Raw genomic sequence first — 21,002 nt, 5'->3', positions numbered from 1 at the left:
AATGCTTTATGTTGTTCCCTCTTCCCTTCAGTTTGCTTCATCTGAGCCAGTCTCTATCACATGGTGGTTGCGGGGCTTGTTTCAGGGCAGCACAGAGCTTGAATGTTCTTAGAAATTCAGTGTTTGGCAAGTTTTGGGGAATGTGGGCTCTTCCCAGCTCAGCAGCTTTTCCATGTAGGGTGATGGGTAAGATAGATAAGGGAAAGGCAGCACAGCCTCTCATGAATTCAGTGGAAAAGAGAAAGAAGGGCAAGAAGGAAATAGGAACAAAGTTTACACCCCTAAAAATTATAGTGCTGCATGAGTTATCTGCTAAATGTTTGGGTGTGATAAGAGACTGCTGGAGGCAGAGTAGTGCTGGTGAAGAGGCCCTGGAGTCAGGGTCTCATCCTGATTCGCATTTATTAGCCCTGTGAGCTTGGGCAAGACCCTTAACTCCTCTGAGCCTGTTAGCTCTACGGTGGAGGAAATCAAACCTATCTCTTGGATTATAGTTACTGTTTTGGGGTCTACCATTACCCCTGATATCATATTTTCAAACTCTGTTGAGGTACAGTGAAATGCAGCAGAGAAAATAACAAGGACCATCTAGCTATAGGCAAGGAAGAAAGGAAATGAATGGTCAGGTAGCTAAGTCTCAGCTTCCTATCAAAAATGAAAATTATGGAAATATGTAACATGCTTTTAAATTATTATTATTATTATTGTTATTATTGCTTTTTAGGGCCAGACTACAGCATATGGAAGTTCCTTGGCTAGGGGTCACATTGGAGCTACAGCTGCTGGCCTACACTAGCCACAGCAACACGGGTTCCGTGCTGCATCTGTGACCTACACCTTAGTTCATGGCAATGTGGAATCCTTTAACCCACTGTGCAAGGCCAGGGATCAAACCCATGTCCTCATGGATACTAGTTGGGTTCATTATCCCTGAGCCACAGTGGGAACTCTCTTAAATTATTTTGATTGAAAAAGTTAAAAAGTTCCTGCATAATGTCCTTGGCTACACTTATTTACTGTAATGAAGATAGATTGTAGATTCGGGACTGAGACAGTTCTTAATAGTCTTAAGAATATTTCTTGGAGTTTCCTTGTGGCTCAGCAGGTTAAGGACCTGGTGTTGTCACTGCAGCAGCTTGGGTTGCTGCTGTGGCATGAGTCTGATCCTTGGCCTGGTAACTTCCACATGCTATGGGTGCAGCCAAAATAAATAAGAATATACATGTGTTTTTTTTCTTTTTTGGCTGCACCATGGCATATGGCATTCCCAGGCTAGGGATCAGCTCTGAGCTGCAGTTGCAATCTATGCTGCAGCTGTGGCAATGCCAGATCCTTTAACCCATTGTGCTGGGCCAGGGATCAAACCTGCATCCTGGCATTTCAGAGATGCCACCAATCCTATTGTGTCCCAGGGGAACTCCAAGAATATTTCTCTAAGTTCATGACATATGAGCGTATTAGCTTTAGGGAAAGCCTATTATATCAAAAACACATAAAGCACACAGTTGGTAAATTAGGCAAACACCACATACCTAAAGATATAAAAAACAGCAACAAAGATAATAATTGATACTGGCCACCACTGTCTCCTCTGGCTTGGCCTACAATTGTGGATAGTGGCCTGCCTTGTTCATAGAAATTCTGAGAATTTTAATGAAAGTATGAAATTTGGAAAATAGGACAAGATCCACCAACTGTTGCTTTATCTCATCTGACCTCTTACAGCTTTTCTAGCTTCCCAGAGACCCAGTCCCTGTGATGCCTCTCCCCAGAAGCTTCTCTGCCTTCTGGTGTTGAAACTGTCCACCTTAGAGTGAAGAAGTAGCTCTTAGAAATGGTATATGGCAAAATTTTGCTTTTGCTCTTTTTTTCATCCAAACTGAGAACGTCTGTCTTTTAATAACATTTATAGTTTCATTTATAGTTTCAAAAAAACCCATTAAGTTTCACGTCCTTATGAGCTGCAGTAGATGGCCTATTTATTTATTTATTTATTTGTCCTTTTGCTATTTCTTGGGCCGCTCACGCAGCATATGGAGGTTCCCAGGCTAGGGGTCAAATCGGAGCTGTAGCCACTGGCCTACGCCAGAGCCACAGCAACACAGGATCCGAGCCACGTCTGAGACCTACACCACAGCTCACGGCAACGCTGGATTGGTAACCCACTGAGCAAGGGCAGGGACCGAACCCGCAACCTCATGGTTCCTAGTCGGATTCGTTAACCACCACGCCACGACAGGAACTCCAGATGGCCTGTTTAAAAAAGAAGGCATCATGATCAGTTTTATTGAAGTATAATTACATACAATATATACTAGTATGTACTATACATTTATAGTACATACAATAAATGTACTAGCTTTGGAAGTCCCAGGTGGCACAGCGGGTTAAGGATCTGGCGTTGTCACTGCTGTGGCTCAGGTTGCTACTGTGGTGTGGGTTCGATCCCTGGCCCCAGAACTTCTGTATGCTGTGGGTGCAGCCAAAAGATTTTTTAAAATGTACTAGTTTTGAGTTTCTAATAATTTATACACTCATGTAACTGTCACCCCATCAAGATATAAAATATTTCCATCATACCACAAAGTCTCCTAATACCCTTTTGCAGGCAAATCCCCTGAACTCATTCAGTTGTGTTTCAAACCCAGGTGTCTTGATTTAAGAGCCTGGCTTATGTAACCATTGTCCTGCACTACTTTCCCAACTCAGGGTTTCTTTTCTTTACGTTTACTGGATGGTAGGTAGCTTGTCTAGTATGTTTGCATGTTCATTGATTAATTGTATCAATTGATTTATAGGCTGGAGGTAATATAATGGTGGCATCATTCATCCTGAAGCCTAGGGATCTTCTTTCATCCTCTTTTTCTTGACTTGCCCTATCTAAGTTGTCAAGTAAATTGTCAAGTATTGGTAAAACATTTGTAACATTTCCTGGTCTTTGCCTTCCAACCTTATCAGAATAAAAATTATTAATTCATTAAAGTATATTATTTATATTATTTATGGTTTGGTTGAGTTTTATAAATTTAACTTTTAACAAAATGTTTTTATTAGCAAGATACTCATCCATGTATCCTTGTTCTTTATGCCTTTTGTACATAGGGTAACTCTTTGCAGCTATGTTCGTATTTGTAGTCCTAAAGGGTTGAATTACAAAGGTTTTATGATACAGGTGTTTTCTTTTTTAGGACTTTTCCAGATTTCGCAGAACAAAGTGGCAGTTCTTCTTCTCGCCGGTGGGCAGGGGACAAGACTTGGTGTTGCCTATCCCAAGGGGATGTATGATGTTGGTTTGCCATCCCATAAGACGCTTTTTCAGATTCAAGCAGAGCGTATCCTGAAGCTTCAGCAGTTAGCTGAAAAATATCATGGCAACAAATGTATCATTCCATGGTAAGATAGATCCCTTTATGGGAGAGGGTCTGAACTATTGGTTTATAGTATTCAAATGTGTATTTACTTTATTCATAGGCAGAATTTCCTGTTACTACTGATTTTCTTGGGAGCTATAATTTACTATCCATGTTAAAGTAATATGTATTATAGCTAGATGATGATCACTATAGCCTTAGTGAGCCATATATACTCACCTCCAACTCTCATTCCCTACCTGAGAACCTTTGAGAACTCAGTCTAGAAACTTCATGCTGTTTGGAAGTTTATCTATGTATAGAATTTCTGATTGAAAATCAGTTTTTTCTGAAATTTGAAGGCATTGCTTTATTGTTTCAGCATTGCTTTTGAGAAGTCCACTGCCATTGGGATTCCCAATCTTTTTTTTTTTTTTTCTTTTCAACTCTTGCTCTGAAAGCATTTGGGGCCTCTTAGCTTTAGCATCAAGTTTCATGTTGACGTGGTATGGATCTATTTTCTTTTTTCTTTTTTGGCTACACCTGCTGCCTGGGGAAGTTTCTGGGCCAGGGATTGAACCTGCGCCACAGCAGCGACCTGAGCTGCTGCAATGACAATGCCAGAGCCTTAACCTGCTGCACCACAAGGGAACTCCAGTATGGATCTATTTTCAGTTATTACTCTGGGCACTCAGTGGGTTCTTTTACTCTAGAAACTCATATCCTCAAGTATCGGGTTATCTGGTCCTCCTGAAACTGCCTTCTCCCGCCCCACTGATTTCTCTGCTCTGGACTAAGCTTGGTCTCTGCTAGTGTGCCGAGTCCTCAGGGCTCATCTTGGCCAGCGTTTGTTTGCTAAATGCCAAGAGATTACGGGAAGTTCTGGTCTGTTTTTTAGAAGGTTTTGATTTAGTCCTTTAATCTCTTTCTCAGAGCAGCTTGGGAAGTTGTTTTGAGAGGGAAACCAGCTGTGTGCTGGATTCCCTCAAGTCCCTAGTCTTGTTATTTTAGCCCCAGGTGACCAACAAAAGTTCTGCTGGTTTCTCTGTCCTTCTGCCTGGTCCAAGCTCAAATTCCCTAGCTCTAGCCTTTACCCCAGATCAGCAGATACCTACAGGGAAAGACCAGCTGCATATTCTTAGCTCTCCTTTGAAAGACTCACCCAGTCTTGAATTTTAGTTTTAGTCCCTGTTGCCTTTGTAGCTCTCTGATGCATTTAAAACATAGGCTTTTTGTGATTTCCTCCGTGTTTCTAGCTCTTAACCAGGATATTGGCCAGCTGTGAACTATTTCCCCCTCTCATCTTGATTCCCTTGGGGATTTTTGAAGACATCTGTGTTCTAAGTGGCCAACATTTTACTTTCAGCCCTGGCCCCCCACCATTATGTTGGATTTTCTTCTCTCTCTTTCTTCTCACAACTCAGAATTTATGTGCTTTTCTTATGTGGAACAATTTAGCCACTACTTTTGTTATCTAAATCACAATACCCAAAGTTTTTGTGCCAGAGTTCATAATACCCAGGATAATTTGTTAATTGGGCAGATGTTGACTATGCTGGAAAATTATGTAATTTTCTTCATTTCCTCATTTGACAGATATTGAATGCCTACTTTTAGATACTGGGACTATATCGCTAACTGAAACAGTCAAAAATCCCTCCTTATATGTAGTTTACATTTTAGTAAGGGCAAAAGCTATTGCAGTCACTAATTGTGGTTTTAGATAAATTTTTTTTTCTCTTTTACTACACTGTTATGGGTTGAATTTTTGTGACCACAGAGTATAATTCTACTTTTATGATTCTAAATAAAGAGTGAACAGAGCCCAGGTTTCATTTCAAAATTTTAGTATAAAGAACCATGAGATAATTAGACTGTATTGCATTTACCCTTTCCTTCTGTTTAGTAGAATAGGAGCTTTTAAATTAGAATACGCTTTTCACAGAGTTCTAAAATGTTTTATTGAACAATTACAGGCTCTCTGTTGCAGGAGATATATTTTAATATTGCTACAGATTTATTTTATACATAAGGATTGATGAAGTTACTGGCAGAAATCCCCCTTGGATAGCAGCTAATGTTACCTTATCCAGGAATTGGATGAAGGGAGTTAATAAGAAACAATGCTCTCAGATTTTCTTTCTTTCTTTCTTTTTTGTCTTTTTAGGGCTGCACCCATAGCATATGGAAGTTCCCAGGCTAGGGGGTCTAATCGGAGCTGTAGCCACTGGCCTATGCCACAGCTATAGCGAAGCCAGATCTGAGCTGCATCTGTGACCTACACCACAGCTCATGGCAATGCCGGATCCTTAACCCACTGAGCAAGGCCAGGGATCGGACCCGCAATCTCATGGTTCCTAGTTGGATTTGTTTCTGCTGTGCCACAACGGAAACTCCTCTCAGATTTTCTTTAGCTTAGGAAATAGGCAAGACTTTATTTTGCCCTAATTCACATAGCACTATTACTTAGAATATCTACTTTTCTCTTGCAAGGTATATAATGACCAGTGGCAGAACAATGGACTCTACAAAGGAATTCTTCACAAAGCACAAGTACTTTGGTTTAAAAAAAGAGAATGTCATCTTTTTTCAGCAGGGAATGCTGCCTGCTATGAGTTTTGATGGGAAAATTATTTTGGAAGAGAAGAACAAGGTTTCTATGGCTCCAGGTTTGTAACCGTGTTTATTTAATGGTGATTTGAAATGGTAGTAACATAACTCATTAAATTTTTTTTTTTTGAAGTATGGTCAATTTACAATATGTAACTCATTACATTTTGAGTTTCTGTTTTAGTGGAAATGGTGGTTTGGATGTTAAAAATTAATATTTTAATTTCTCTTCAATTTGGCAGTGATATTAAAAAATGGAGATGCCCATGGGTGAAATAGATATGCTTTTATACTTTTCGTGGATGTCTGCCCTTGAGAGCCATTTGAGCAGCATTCTGAATATTTATTCTCTTTACCTAGTATTTTATATACAGTATTCATGCTACATTATTTATTGGAGTGAAATATTGGAAACCATCTACTGTTTAGTAAATAAGAGTCTAGATTTTAGTTTATCTGTAGCATTAATTCTTGAACAGTATTAAAATAACTGGAGATATTAAATGACAAAGAGAAATAATCTCAGTAGGTTAAGTAAGAGAATGAGAAATACAGAACTGTGTGCACACGATGATTAGGGCCACTACTTTACACAATTACTGCATGCACATTGTGGTTTGTTAATGGCACCCCTAAGATTGGGTACTATATTGCTTGTGTAGACACATGCAGTGACCCTTAGTATGAGCCCATCTATAAAAGTAAATATGTTGACAAAGTCGTATTTATGTGAATCTCTACTTGGAGGAAATGCTGAAGGGAAATAAAAAATAGTTTACAGTAGTGCTCTGTAGATGTAGGTGTTTATTTCATCCAAATCATTTTTCCTCCAACTTAATTCCATGGGTTAAGGATCCGGTGTTGCTGTGAGCTATAGTGTAAGTTGCAGACATGGCTCGGATCCTGCATTACTGTGGCGTAGGCTGGCAGCTCTAGCTCCAATTCAGTCCCTAGCCTGGGAACCTTGAAGTGCCGTGGATGCGGCCCTAAAAAGCAAAATAAACAAACAAAAAAACAGATAAATAAAATAAAGGCAAGTCTCATATTATCTAAGCACTCAAAATAGATGAGGAAAGTTAGTTCAAATCATCATAGACTTTCATATTAATCTGATTTCTTAACAAATTATTTGGCATAAATGCTCACGTATTTTTAGTTTTGAGATGGGTGAAATTGTCAGTGTTGGGGCTGTAAATACAGAGCTAACTTGAATCATACAAATGTTAAAACTTGAAATGTTATGAAATAATCATTGCCTGATAAAGAAATTTTATGCTTCACAATATATTATAGGTCAAATTGTTAAAAGGGCTGAGTTAAAAAGAAAAGTATGTTCTTTGGAGTTGCCTAGTCCTACGTTAATAATGTTATTCTCTGGATACTTATGCTAAATTACCTGCAAAGTCATGAAGTATAACTTTTTGACACCTGAATCCTTCCTTATGCATATTCAGTTTTCTTGGACCTGTCATGTAAAACTGGTTTTCAAAGATCTTCATCCAGTTTAGAAATTTAAACTGTCTTTGGGTTACCTGCATACTGAGTTTTGGTGCTACTAACAGGCTATTTTATTTCCCAGATGGGAATGGTGGTCTTTATCGGGCTCTTGCAGCCCAGAATATTGTGGAGGATATGGAGCAGAGAGGCATTTGGAGCATTCATGTCTATTGTGTTGACAACATATTAGTAAAAGTGGCAGACCCACGGTTCATTGGGTTTTGCATTCAGAAAGGAGCAGACTGTGGAGCAAAGGTAAGGCCTTTCTCAACTATAGTAAGGCTTTAAATGGTTTTTTTCTGTCAGTATATACATTCCAGGAGTCAACTAGATTCATTAGGTCATTAGGGTGATTTCCATATTTTAGAACCATTCATATTCTTTTTCTTTTTTTGCTTTTTCAGGGCTGCACCCTCAGCATATGGAAGTTCCCAGGCTAGAGGTTGAATTGGAGCTACAGCTACCAGCCCATGCCATAGCCACAGCAATGAGGGATCTGAGCCATGTCTGCAGCTTACACCACAGCTCACAGCAACGCTGGATCCCTGACCCATGAGCACCATGAGCAGGACCAGGGATCAGACATGCATCCTCATGGATACCAGTTGGATTCCTTTCTGCTGCACCACAACGGGAATTCCCCAGAACCATTCATTTTCTAAAGTAACTATACTCCAGTAAAATGAGAAAAAAAAAAATAAGGTAGCTAAACTATCCCACATCCAGTTTTTTTCTTAAATTGGCGACATTTGATTCTTTCTGATTAATCCATCACAGGTAAGAGTTTAAAATATGTGAAGATGATTTGTAGGTACCTGGGAAAGTAAATGGTCGGCACTAGGCCTGGGATGGATTTATTAATATCAAGGTGTTGGATTTACTCATATCAAGTTGTATTTGATAAGAGTAACCCAGTTTCTTCCTAAGTTTTTGGAGTAGTAGATAAAGCATATGTGATAGAAATAGCAGATTTGGACTTCAACAAGGCCTTTGACAAGGTAACTCACGATAGTCTTGTGAATAAGGTAGAAATTTGCAGATTGAGGGTAAGGGCAATTAAGGAAATAAAATAACTTCTTAAATGACCATAAACATGCTGATATTGAGACAGAAGGAGGTTTGTCATGCCACATAATGAGTGTAACGAGGGTGTCCTTGGTATAGATCTTTTTAACATTTTTTTTTAGTTGCATATATGATAATGTAAGAGACTTGCTTTTATGACATGATAGGCCTTAATAACACCTGGGAAGATTTATAAATATTAATATAAATATTATTTTTCTAGAAATCTTTAAAAGTATCAGTTCGCACTGAATTGAAGTATAACACAGTCCTGATCACAAAGTCCCAATGAAACTGTTTTGGGCACATTTAACAAAATGATTATAAAGTTTAGAATAAACATGTAAAGATGGCCAGGAAAATGTTGAAAAAAGATGATGATAAAGAAGGAAGCAGTCTATCAGGTATTAAAATAGATGATAGATAAAAAGTAGCTAGGAGTGTAGTGCTGAAACCAGAATGTAATGACAGATTAATGAAGCAAATCAGTCAGAAACAAAGCCACACAGTAGCTCCCCTTGTGGCTCAGTGGAAATGAATCCGACTAGTAATTATGAGGTTGACTAGGAATTATTAGGCTGTGGGTTCCATCCCTGGCCTCGCTCAGTAAGTTTGGGATCCAGCATTGCTGTGAGTTTTTGTCTAGGTTGCAGACGTTGCTTGGATCCTGCGTTGCTGTGGCTGTGGCGAAGGCTGGCAGCTACAACTCTGATTCGACCCCTCACCCAGGAACTTCCGTATGTTGTAGTTGCATCGCTAAAAAAAAAAAAAAAAAAGAAAAGAAAAGAAAGAAACAAAACCATATGTATGTAAGAATGTACTTTTTTAAAATGTACATTTTTTAAATGGCATTTCAAATCATTGGGGGAAAATGAATGGGATAACTGGCTAAAATAAAGTAAGATGTCTTCTTCAGAGCTTATACCAGAATCAATTTCAAATGGATTACAAAGTAAAAACCATAAAGATGTTAGAAGAAACAATAATTGTGTAATATTGACACTTTCTGCCAAAAGTCAAAACCATATAGACTTCTGACAAAAACAAATTAAACTACATATAAGTTTTAAATATATGAATTTAAGGAGAAGAGCTGCTGTAAGAGACATATCATATTCCTGATTGGCGACTTTCTATTATAAAGATGTCATTTCTCCCAAAATTAATCTACAAATCTAATGCAAAGTCATCGAAGCCGAAGTCTTAAATTTACAAGCACAAGTTTTGAGAGATCAGGCTGGCAAACCTAATAAGACTCCTCCTGGCTCTGAAAGTAAGTGGTTGGTTTAGTTCATTGATTGAATACCTCCACCTGCTTCAGTACTGGGAGTGTCTGTGCTGTATTGTAAATAAATACCTGCTAAATTGTAATAGATACAAGTGCATTGGATTGTAATTATGTAACTATTGAGCTTTAAAAAACAAATCAAAACTGTGTATTTCTGCTTTGTTCCACTTGGTGTCACTCTTCTTTCTAAAACAGAAACTTAAATTTTACTGCTGAGTTTAAGAATCAGTTTAAATTCTAAATGATTAGAGAATGTTGAACCTGGAAGGGGCCTCAGAGATTACCTGGTCAACCTCTTTGATCTCAGGAATGAGCACCCTGAGTTCCAGGACTCATTAAGTTCCAGGCTCCAGGTCCTTTATCACATTAGCAGAGGACTAACTAAGAACCAATTAACTAAGAACCTATTCTTAGTTCTAGTATTAACTAAGTGTTAGTTCTAGGATTAATTAAGAACCAATTCTTAGTTCTAGTATTATATCACATTATAAAACCAAACTCTTCAATTGTGTTTTTGCTTGGCAGCTCAAGAAAACTTTGAATTGGTGTGCTAACTTTTATGAGCATGCTAAAAATCATACAGGGCTGTAAATGTAACCATCCTCTCTTCTCCACGACCCCTGGCTTCTCTAGGACAAATTCTGTCTCAGGATTTCCTCTAAGACAAATCCTGTTTAGTATTGTGTCTGGCGTATAATGTAGTAGTTTACTCAGTGAATAAATAAATGTTCAGATGGAACCAAAATATGACAAGACTGGTATATGTTAAAAACTTTTATAAATGTTAGAAACCATTTATGTAATCTGCCCTCCCACCCTTGTAATTTAAAAATCAAGATATTAAATATATATTTTTTAAATCACTTAAATCAAGGAGTTATTCTTAGTGTGGTAGTAGAATTCTTTGCAGTACTTTTTTAGTAGGCTTCTGTTTTGGCGAATTAAGTATGTTTTATGGAGTGCCTTGAGAAAAGACTTAGTGGAGTGGCTTACAAAAGTACACAGCTGGAAAAGTAGGAGTGGTTGTTAAAGATCATTTTGTAAAGTAGCTGCAGCAACTTTGGGCCTGGACTGTTATTTTCAACTCAGCTTTTCAAGATTTAAGTTGTAGGAAATTAAGAAGCTTCATAATTTTAAACTGAATATCTTTTCTGTATAATATAAACTGACCTTCAACTTTATGCACTTTCCAAATGCTTTCTTTTGTAATCTAGACTTTTATAGTATTTGGAGGTTCATGGTTGTTATAAAAGTAAACCTTTCACTGGCAGATTAACACTTGGGAAGTAAAATGTGTATTTGCTTCTTTTCATTTTCCATGGCTAGTCAGGAATAGGGGTATATAGAAGTGAATGGAAAATACATCTCTATTCCAGCTTCCCTGTCTACTAAGATACCCACTGTGGAGTATACAAAGTGAGAGGTGGTGATGGCTCGATAGACTAGAATTGCAAATAGGCTCATGATTGGTTTAAATCAATTTTGCTGTATGCTTCCCCCCAGTTTAATCCATTTCCGTGGTAGAAAAGTTTCTTTTCACTGAATACTGTACTCCTTTCAGGGTGGCAAACAGTGAAACTACACAGCAGGCCTGCGTATCCAGTAGCCCAGCCTCACTGAGCTACACACAGTACCTATATCTCTAATTGCTGTGTAAACGTAGTGCTCAACAGTGGCTTTAGTTGTTTGGAAGGGACTGCTCCTGCTGTATTTATTTTAAGGAATCAATTGCTGCAGAAAAGTTTCAACTTTATTGATATAATTCTATGTATACTTTGGATAGACTTCAAAATGGGGACAGATTTTTCAAAATACTCTGAGGCACGCTAAATTATTAATCAAACACAGCAAAAACATCTGTGAATCTTTTAATTGATTCTTCTGCTGGATATTCATATCATCTGAGGCTTGATTTTTATGAGTGCATTGCATACAGTTCTTTCATTATTTTATTCTAAACACTTAGTTTAGGTTGGTGGTATATGATTAGGGTGGGGGAGGGGTGTCAAAATCACCTGTGAGGTTTTTTAAAAAAATTACATGCTCTTCTGTTTTCCTTCTGATTTTGATTACATGCTCTTCTCTCAGCTCCCTGAACAGCCTGGAGTCACTGATATATCATCCAATCACTGGTTTTCAGATTTTTTCAAACAAAATCTAGTTTGCAAAACAGATAAATATGTGTGGGCTTCTCTGCTTGAAGTAGGAGTGAGAATCCCATGACTTGCCTATTCTAAGCTCCCTACCTCCTAGCCAAGTCCCTGAAAAACAAGGAATTTGTTGTATTCATGAATGAAAATGAAAGAAACATCATTTTCAAATGAAGTAATGACTTGGGCAATATAAAATGGAGGCAGAAAGACTCCTTTTGTCTTGTGAATCTCAGGGAAATTTCATTTCATTTATTCTCAAAGTAATTGAGTGTGGTTAAGGATAAATTAAAAAATAAAATATATTTGGGGGGAGGTAGACTCCTCATTTAGTTATTCCCAGTTTCGTGTGCTTTCTTCTGGGCCCTGTGTGTATGATGGAATCTCTATGGTTTAGTTAGATGATAAATAGGAGGGAGATAATTTACCTCTTTCCCATTGAAAAGGAGTCTGTCAGATACAAAGATGGGTAGATGATTATCTAAAGTTAAAGGTTCCTCTTGACTTAATACTTTAAGCAAAGTTGTAAATGTGGTCTTAGAAAAATGACAGATCTCCAAGGGAGCACTTGATTAAATTTCTTTCATTACTGTTGTCTCTCTTTGGTGGTCAGGTGGTGGAGAAGACGAATCCTACAGAACCAGTTGGAGTGGTTTGCCGCGTGGATGGAGTCTATCAAGTGGTAGAATACAGTGAGATTTCTCTGGCAACAGCTCAAAAACGAAGCTCTGATGGACGACTGCTGTTCAACGCAGGGAACATTGCCAACCATTTCTTCACCGTACCATTTCTGAGAGACGTTGTCAAGTATGGGCAGGATGGGGGCTTTTCAAATGTTTATTTATTATTCATCAGAAGCTAAGTCTCATGAGAAATAGGAAGAAACTTCAAGTCCATTCTTACATAATTCATCTTTCTGAGGATCACCTTTATCAAGTGGAAGTTTACCTGATATTGCAGTTGCTTTTAGTAAGATATATCATCGGGTGCAAATTTGTAGCAGCCCCATCTCCCCAGTGCATTAACTAGAGTCCAAAGCAGTTTTCCTTTTTCTTCTCTCCCTTACCTCCCTCCAGCTGTCCTAGGTTGTGGGGAAGCAAAGAATGAGAAAGGAAACACCCCCTCTTTACCACAACTGGCAACATTAAAAATTACAAATGTCTACCCTACATCTACTGAGTTGGAATTTCTGGAGGTAGATGCAGACATTTGTGTTTTGATTTATTTATTTATTTAGTCTTTTTAGGGCCACACCCACAGCATATGGAGGTTCCCAGGCTAGGGGTTGAATTGAAGCTGCAGCTGCCGGCCACAGCAATGCCAGATCCAAGCCATGTCTGCGACCTACACCACAGCTCATGGCAACACTGGATCCCCAACTCACTGAGGCCAGGGATTGAATCCCCATCCTCATGGATACATGTCAGATTCATTTCTACTGAGCCACAACGGGAATGCCCAACATCTGTGTTTTTAAAAAGCTGCCCACATAATTTAATTTAACTGGTTCTCAGACTAGCATTTAGGAACTAGTGCATTAGATAGTGAGGAAAAAAGAACTTGAGACAAGGATGGAAATCAGCATAGTAGTGCCAACTAAGGATAAGATAAGAGCTATTTTATCTCACCAGATTTTTAAATGAAGGATATTCTCAGTATCTGATTCTTCATTTGATTGTAAAAAATATTCAAGATGACTGCTTTTTAAAAAGTTATCAGCTTTACTTCAGAATTTCAACTCCAGTTCCAAAATATTTCCCATTCCACTATGCTTTTTGTAGCTGTGTTATTAATTCATCCGTAGTAACTATAAATACTCATCTTTCCATCCAGCACTTGAAGGGATCTCTGTTGGGAAAGTTGGGGCTAATAGTGGAACATTTTATAAAAGACATGGAAATTATGGCAGAGTCGGTGTGAGCTGTGTGTGTGTATACATTTTTTTATTGTGGAGATTATTATTTGATTTTTTAAAAATTTAGGTAAATGAATAGGAATATCTATTCATTTAATATTTAAATGTGAACTGAAATGTAATAATGCTCTTCTGTTTGAAAATCTTAGTATTTGTTGTTGATACATTTGCTTCTGAGTGTGATTATCAGATTCTCTGACATTCATTTTAAATTTGGAAAGTGATTATGTCTTTTTTTTTTTCCTATTTAGCATTTATGAACCTCAGTTGCAGCACCATGTAGCCCAAAAGAAAATTCCATATGTGGATTCCTTGGGGCAGTTAATTAAGCCAGACAAACCAAATGGAATAAAGATGGAAAAATTTGTCTTTGACATCTTCCAGTTTGCAAAGTATGTTTCAAATAGCATCAGTAAGATTAAGTATATATCTTAAAATGTTGCCTTTTACTCTCCTAGGCAGGACACTGTTTTCAGAAAACAGTTGACAGCTTATATGTCAGGTATGGCATTTCGATGGTGAGTATATAGTCTAGATTCATTGTCATTCTCTAGTATGAAACCACCAATCCAAGAATATGGTTTGAGTTGCCTGTGAGTATTTTTTTTTTTAATTTCAATTAGTTTATTATCTGTCTCTCCTGAAAAATTGTTAAAGTCATTTATTTTGACTGAGAGACCAAAACCGTTGAGATGGAGAATGAGCCCATTTGTGTTTAGGATGTCTTACTGACCTATGAGTCAGTGTTTCAGTGAACACTGTTTAGCTTATGTAGCCCTCTATTAAAGATCACACTGATGCTGAGATTTGTGTCTCATAATTTGGCCAATATGAAAAGGCAAAAGATTCATCTTCCCATATACATTTCTGAATCATTCTTTTTGCCTGTTTTTTTTTTTTTTTTTTTTTCCTCCCAGAGTAGATACTCATAAGATCTTTCTGCATTAGGGTTTCTAATCTTTCTGACTTAAGATGAAGTATTTTATTGCTAGGGGTGGAAGTGATTTTTTATTTTGCATGGGGAAGAGAACTTTCACTTTATTTCATCCAGGAATAAACATCATTTCTTTCAGCATTCACTTGAAATTGGATTAAGAGAACCTAATATTGAAGACCAAGGGCTTAACTGTGTAGAGCAAGGCCAGAAGCTATGTATGCAGTTTTGTTTCATAATAAAACAGTGTTTGTATGATTCCACTCTAGGAAGTTTGTGGTGTATGAAGTATTACGGGAAGATGAATTTTCCCCACTGAAGAATGCAGACAGTCAGAATGGGAAAGACAACCCTACTACTGCAAGGCATGCTTTGATGTCCCTCCACCATTGCTGGGTCCTCAACGCCGGCGGCCACTTCATAGATGAAAATGGCTCTCGCCTCCCAGCAATTCCCCGGTAGGTCACTATCATTTCTCTGTTGTGTGGTTGCCTCCTGGGCTCCTCCTCTTGGACTTCTTTCTCTTCTATCTCTGATGTATTCCTAGAACTTTTAAAAAAGCAAAAGGTTGATGTGGGCAGTTCCTGATGTGACGTAATGAAGACTTTGCCCTTTACAAAGAAAAGCCTTACTTCCCCTTAAAGAGGAATCTTCTAAAGCTCTTGGTTTTTTTGGATGCCTCGCCGCTGTGTCAATGAGCCGACTCCTACTGAGTAAAGTCAGAAGGTGATTCTTTTGGTGTACCACACGGTTAAACCCATCAGTGTCCACCGTACCACAGGATTGGCTGCTGCTGCCCGTGTATCTGTGGTCTCACTTCAGTACTATATGCGAGGCCCTAACCACCCCCCAACAAAGACCTTCTACCCACAGGATGCTTACAAGACATAGGCTTACTTCAGTTCACTGTGGCTCTTCCAGACTGCTGAGAGAGCTGCCAGGAATGGATGTGCATGCTACTTATATTTTTTGAACTGTGGAAATGTTTGGGGGATTTTAGAATTAAAAGAAAAAAAAAGATCCTTAGAGCTATTCAAATCTGAGATAAAGCTCTTTTAAGCTCAATCTTATACTTTATGATAAGACATTCATTGTACTGTACTTTCATAAAATGTTTCTGTACTTTCATAAAAAATATTCTCCCATATAATTTATATTCTTAAAGAATAAAATGGCTGTCCGCATGCACAAAAGCACTAGAATGCCTTGGTAAATGCTAGAATATTGGGCATTGGAACTTACTTGTCCATAACTGTGTTTTTATAAGAAGGAGGAGTGGTAGACTGTCTCCCAGTTCAAGGCCACCTTCAGGCTCTGTCTTGTCAACAAGCTTGCTCCATGGCATGTCAGATTGTCCTCATGCTTCATCTTTGACCACTGAGGGTTTTTTTTTTTTTTTTTTTTTTGTTGTTGTCGTTGTTGTTTTTTACCCCCACAGGTCTCCTTTGCCAAGTTTATAATTTACCATAAATCCATGCTTTGTAGTCAAGTATATTTTGCAGTTCCACTTCACTTTTATTGTTTGGTTTGTTTCCATCCCCATTAATGCTTATTTATTCCTACATAGCAGTGCTACCAATGGAAAGTCAGAGACCATCACAGCTGATGTCAATCACAAGTAAATATACCAGCCTGCCTGCAGTGCATGGTGGTGGGGCTGTGCTTCCCTCCATACTAACAGCCATTGTAGTTTAGTGCTCTCTGCCTTTTGGTGGTCTTGGGGGCAGGGGTGGATGGTTGACGCTTTGGTGGGGTGTGCTGCTTGGTGGCAGTTATCTGTCTGGATGACACTAACTCAGAATCTCAGTGCATGCTGGAAATGGGGAAGCATGCTTGACCAAAGAATCTGACCATAGGTATTTGAACCCATAGTGACAAGTTTAAAAGGAAAAGATAAAATCTAAAGCAGGTTACAGGTCAGGGAGAGCAAATTTGGATTCCAGCTTACCTTTTTTAGCCTAAGCATAAGCTCGCTAAAAAGAATTCTGCAGATGTGTCTTATTGAACTGGATATGTGCTCTCGGTATAAAGGCCACCTTCTCCTGACATATTTGATGGCTCTGAATATGGAGAAACTGTTCTTCTGATCTTTTCTCTTAGTAATAGCTCCATTTTTGGTCTCTGTTGATTTTAGTTGGTTATTATCCTGCTTCTAAAATCTTTTGTCTCAGTGGTAGATAATTTCTAGCTAGAAGTAACGTGTATCCACTCTTGTTTGGGTTTGAAAACGCCATTTTCTTTATAGCTAAAGGGACAGCTTGATATTCTTGTTACACTTTAAGAGTTGTTAGATGTAGCTTGAATTTTAAGTTTTTAAGATAATTTGGAAAAATGTTTACAGAGCCAAGGATCTGGAGCTGGGAGTTATCACAGAAAGAGAAGTAGCCGTGATGTCAGTTTCATCTGTCTGTTTTTTCCTGCCTGAGTCACTCATCTTTGAACTGTGGACATACGTTCCTGTGGTGTCCGTATTCCTGGGATGTGGCCCTGGAGACAGGGAGGTCGATTCCCAGAGCTGGCCAGTCTCTTATAGGAGCCCTGGTGACTTTTGCCCCTCATCCAGGCAGCTGGGATGCAGAGCCTGTCATCATTTTCTGTCCCATCCATTGTTTTTAATATGTGGAAGCAAGCTGTGTATACAATTTAAAAAATATATTTTTGACTTTGAATTTCTCATTGAACCACATATTTCAACCTGTAAAAATGAAATAGTTTCTTAATTATACAATTGAAAACAACATCCAGCTGTCTCAGTTAGGATACAAAAGTTTTAAACATTATTTAGTTGTTGTTTAGATTCTTTTATTTCACACTCCCCTTATCCCATTTATTTCATTTTAGCCATGATTTGTAGAATAATTAAACTGAAATCAAAGTTTGGCCCCAGATGAGATCATGGACTTAGATATAAGTTCTGTTGAGATTCTCAGCATTAAAGAATGACCTTAGAGAACAGAAAAAAAAGTTTATTACAAAATTAGAGATGAAAAGGAGATATTTATTGTAAAAGAAGAAACAGCTTGGAATTATTCTGAAAGAATGGAACCAAGATGCTGAATTTTGACAAAATGACAGTATTTTCATTTTTCACCTTTATACCTACACAACAGTATTAACTACTAAAAGGGTGCTTGACTAAAGAATTGGGGGATGGCACCATTTTGGGCTGATTTGCCTATCTTCTGAGATTTTATATTTGTTGATGGAAGCGTCTGTCTTTCCTCCTCTCAAGCACCCAACTTTCTGTTTCTTGGGTGTATCTTTGTGGTATTAGGAGGGAAGTTATATTCAGGTCAGCTATGTCTTTCTTAGGTTTAAAAAATCTTCTGGTCCTGTCACATCAAATCCTTTAGAGGTTCAGGTGGGACTGGGTTCTAGACATCTTACCAATGGAATGTGTCCTCAGTTTTCCCATTTGGTTTTATATGACTCCAGGCTGCTCCAGAGGGTCTGGACCAGATCTCTTAAGCTCTTTTTGATGGAGTCTACAACTCTGGCTGGAGAGATATGTGCTCTGTCTTTTAATTTGTCTTTTACCTGAACTAGTCTGTCATTTATCTACCCTTATAGTTCATTTATTCATTCATTCAGCCAATAAACACCTGTAGGCCCACACACAGACCTGTAAGTACTGTTAGTATCCCAGATGCTGAGGTAATTTACACAAGAGAAATGAGTCATTTCTTACAGCCTACTAGAAGACTCAAGATGCATGTACATAAAAGTTAAGTAATCAGGCAGTATGTGTTTGTTAAATGTGTGGTGTAAATAATCATTATACTTATCACACGTCTAATTTATTTTTTTGTACGAATAAATGAATGAAGGCAATCACTATGAAATGCAGTCATCAAAGGAAGGTTGAGGCTTGAGTTGAATCTTGGATGTGATTTGGATAGTTAAAGGGACCGTAGTTGAGAATGACTTGGAATAATCAAAAGTGCGTGTGACTCGCCTGGTTTGAGTGAGAAGTAGCAGGACCAGTGAGTTGGAGGATGGCATAGAGTGCCTTGAAGCCTGGCTAAATGGTTCTGTTTAGAGAAAGAGTGGGTGTGGGTCACCTCAGAAACCCTCTGATTTCATTGACTCCACCAAAGCTTCAGACTACATGTTTGGTAAAACAAAGGAGAGCTAAGGTTGAGGCTATGAAAGACTAGATTTCTGTGTGCCATGTATCTTATTGGTAAAATTCTTTTTCTTAAAATTTTGAAATTTTTATTTTTTTATTTTTTAAAATTTTATTGAAGTTTAGTTGATTTACAATGTTGTGATAATTTTTACTGTGCAACAGAGTGATTCAGCTATCCATGTACACACATCCATTCTCTTTCAGATTCTTTTCCCATATAGGTTATCACAGAATATTGGGTAGAGTTCCCTGTGCTATATATAGCAGGTCCCTGTTGGCCAGTCATTCCATAAACCTCACTGTGCATATGCCAGTCCCAAAACCCTGAGCCATCCCTTCCTCCATCACCTGTCCCTTTTGGGAACCGTATAAGTTTGTTTTCAAAGTCTGTGAGTCTGTTTCTGTTCTGCAAATAGGTTCATGTGTATCCTTTTCTTAGATTCTGCATGTAAGTGATGTTTGTCTCTTGCTGTCTGACTAACTCCACTTAATATGATAAACTCTAGGTCCATCCAGGTCCAAATGACATTACTTCATTCTTTTTCATAGCTGAGTAATATTTCATTGTATATACATACCATATCTCTTTATCCATTCCTCTGCTGATGGACATTTAGGTTTCTTCCATGTCTCTGCTATTGTAAATAGGGCTGCAGTGAACATTGGGGTGCATATATCTTTTCAAATTATGGTTTTCTCCAGATGATGCCTGGGAATGGGATTGCTAGATCATATGGTAGTTCTATTTTTAGTTTTTTGAGGAACCTCCATACTATTTTCCATAGTGGTTTAATCAATTTACATTCCCACCAACAGTGTAAGAGGATTCCCTTTTCTCCACACCCTCTCCAGCATTTATTGTTTGTAGACTTTTTGATGATGGCCATTCTCGCTGGTGTAGGGTGGCACCTCATAGCAGTTTTGATTTGCAATTCTCTAATAATTAGTGATGTTGAGCATCTTTTCATGTATCTTCTGGCCATCTGTATGTCTTCTTTGGAGAATTGTGCTTGAAATGATGAAAAGCCTAGAGGCTAGTGACTTCAAACATATCAAAAGCACTGTTTATTGACTTTTGTGTTACATAATTTAGAAACTGAGAATGCCAAGTGGCTGTAAATGTTAGAACGTGACATCGAGGAAGCACGTGGTGACTTCAGCCTTGCCTTCACTTAAGTGCCTTCTGCCTTAGCTCTCAAAAAAGGGACTTCCTTCAGTCAAGTAACAAGAGAAGCACCTTGAAGCATTGAATAAATCAGCTCGACTAATCTAGGAGATTTGAGCTGTACCGAAGAACATGTGCTGGGAAATAACTGACCTTTTAGTCCAGTAGAATTTTCTGCAGTGAAGAAAATGTTCTCTATCTGTGCTATCCGATTTGGTAGTCATTAGCCGTTCGTGGCTACCGAACACCTGAAATGTGGTTATTATGACTGAGCCTCTGAATTTTTAAATTTTAATTAACTTTTATTTTTAATCTAAGTTTAAATAACCATACATGGCTAGTGGCCACTGTACCGGAGAGTACAGCTTTAGCATATTTATCAGTGTGCAAGGTTATAGTAAAGACTAAAATGAAATGCAAAGGATTCAAAGTGTCTAGCAGTGGGCCTGGAACATAGCATATACTCAATGAATAGTCTCTTCTTTATCAAATTAAACTTTGCAAATGATAAAAAATTACATGTACATCGGGGGTAAGTGTATCAGTGTTGGCGAAGTATCTTGAAGAGCTACTGGTAATTACTGGTACATACCCCAAATAGTGTCTTCTTGCACCATTATGATTTTGTGTTAATTCTCAGGGAGTTTAGTGATCATGAGGATATGTTCTGTCGTATTTGTTTAGGGGAATTTTGGAATCTGCAGGCTTTTCAGAAAAAAGTTATGGTCTGTATTGTCACTCAGGCAAGTAACATGGGAAGCAGAATCTTTAACATGTCTGATTTTTTTCTTAGCTTGAAGGATGCCAATGATGTACCAATCCAATGTGAAATCTCTCCTCTTATCTCCTATGCTGGAGAAGTAAGTTTGCTTTGCTCTTTTCCCTATTCTTTTAAAAGC

The 21,002-nt window shown here is 38.1% G+C and overlaps 1 protein-coding gene across 4 annotated transcripts in view; it reads left to right on the top strand.

Annotated features, from left to right (window-relative positions):
• UAP1 (UDP-N-acetylglucosamine pyrophosphorylase 1) overlaps window positions 1-21,002 on the top strand; it is a 33,790-nt gene that overhangs the window by 11,068 nt on the left and 1,720 nt on the right. For 2 of the 4 annotated variants that reach the window (XM_001928643.7, XM_021089502.2), the window contains 7 exons: window positions 3,189-3,393; window positions 5,844-6,019; window positions 7,540-7,712; window positions 12,574-12,767; window positions 14,127-14,267; window positions 15,079-15,267; window positions 20,897-20,963. In XM_001928643.7, the coding sequence (XP_001928678.3) occupies window positions 3,189-3,393; window positions 5,844-6,019; window positions 7,540-7,712; window positions 12,574-12,767; window positions 14,127-14,267; window positions 15,079-15,267; window positions 20,897-20,963 (1,145 nt within the window). Of the gene's footprint in view, window positions 1-3,188; window positions 3,394-5,843; window positions 6,020-7,539; window positions 7,713-12,573; window positions 12,768-14,126; window positions 14,268-15,078; window positions 15,268-16,376; window positions 16,428-20,896; window positions 20,964-21,002 lie in introns of all 4 variants that reach the window. The other 2 variants (XM_005663152.4, XM_005663149.4) reach the window with 2 other exon arrangements.

Source organism: Sus scrofa, chromosome 4 (genome assembly GCF_054392235.1).
Source record: "Sus scrofa isolate SSC_HxYL_T2T_F1_AM1 chromosome 4, Sscrofa_HxYL_maternal_Yorkshire_Landrace_v2.0, whole genome shotgun sequence".
In the NCBI taxonomy this organism is placed as follows: Eukaryota; Metazoa; Chordata; class Mammalia; order Artiodactyla; family Suidae; genus Sus; species Sus scrofa.
This window is presented reverse-complemented; position numbering and strand designations above follow the sequence as displayed.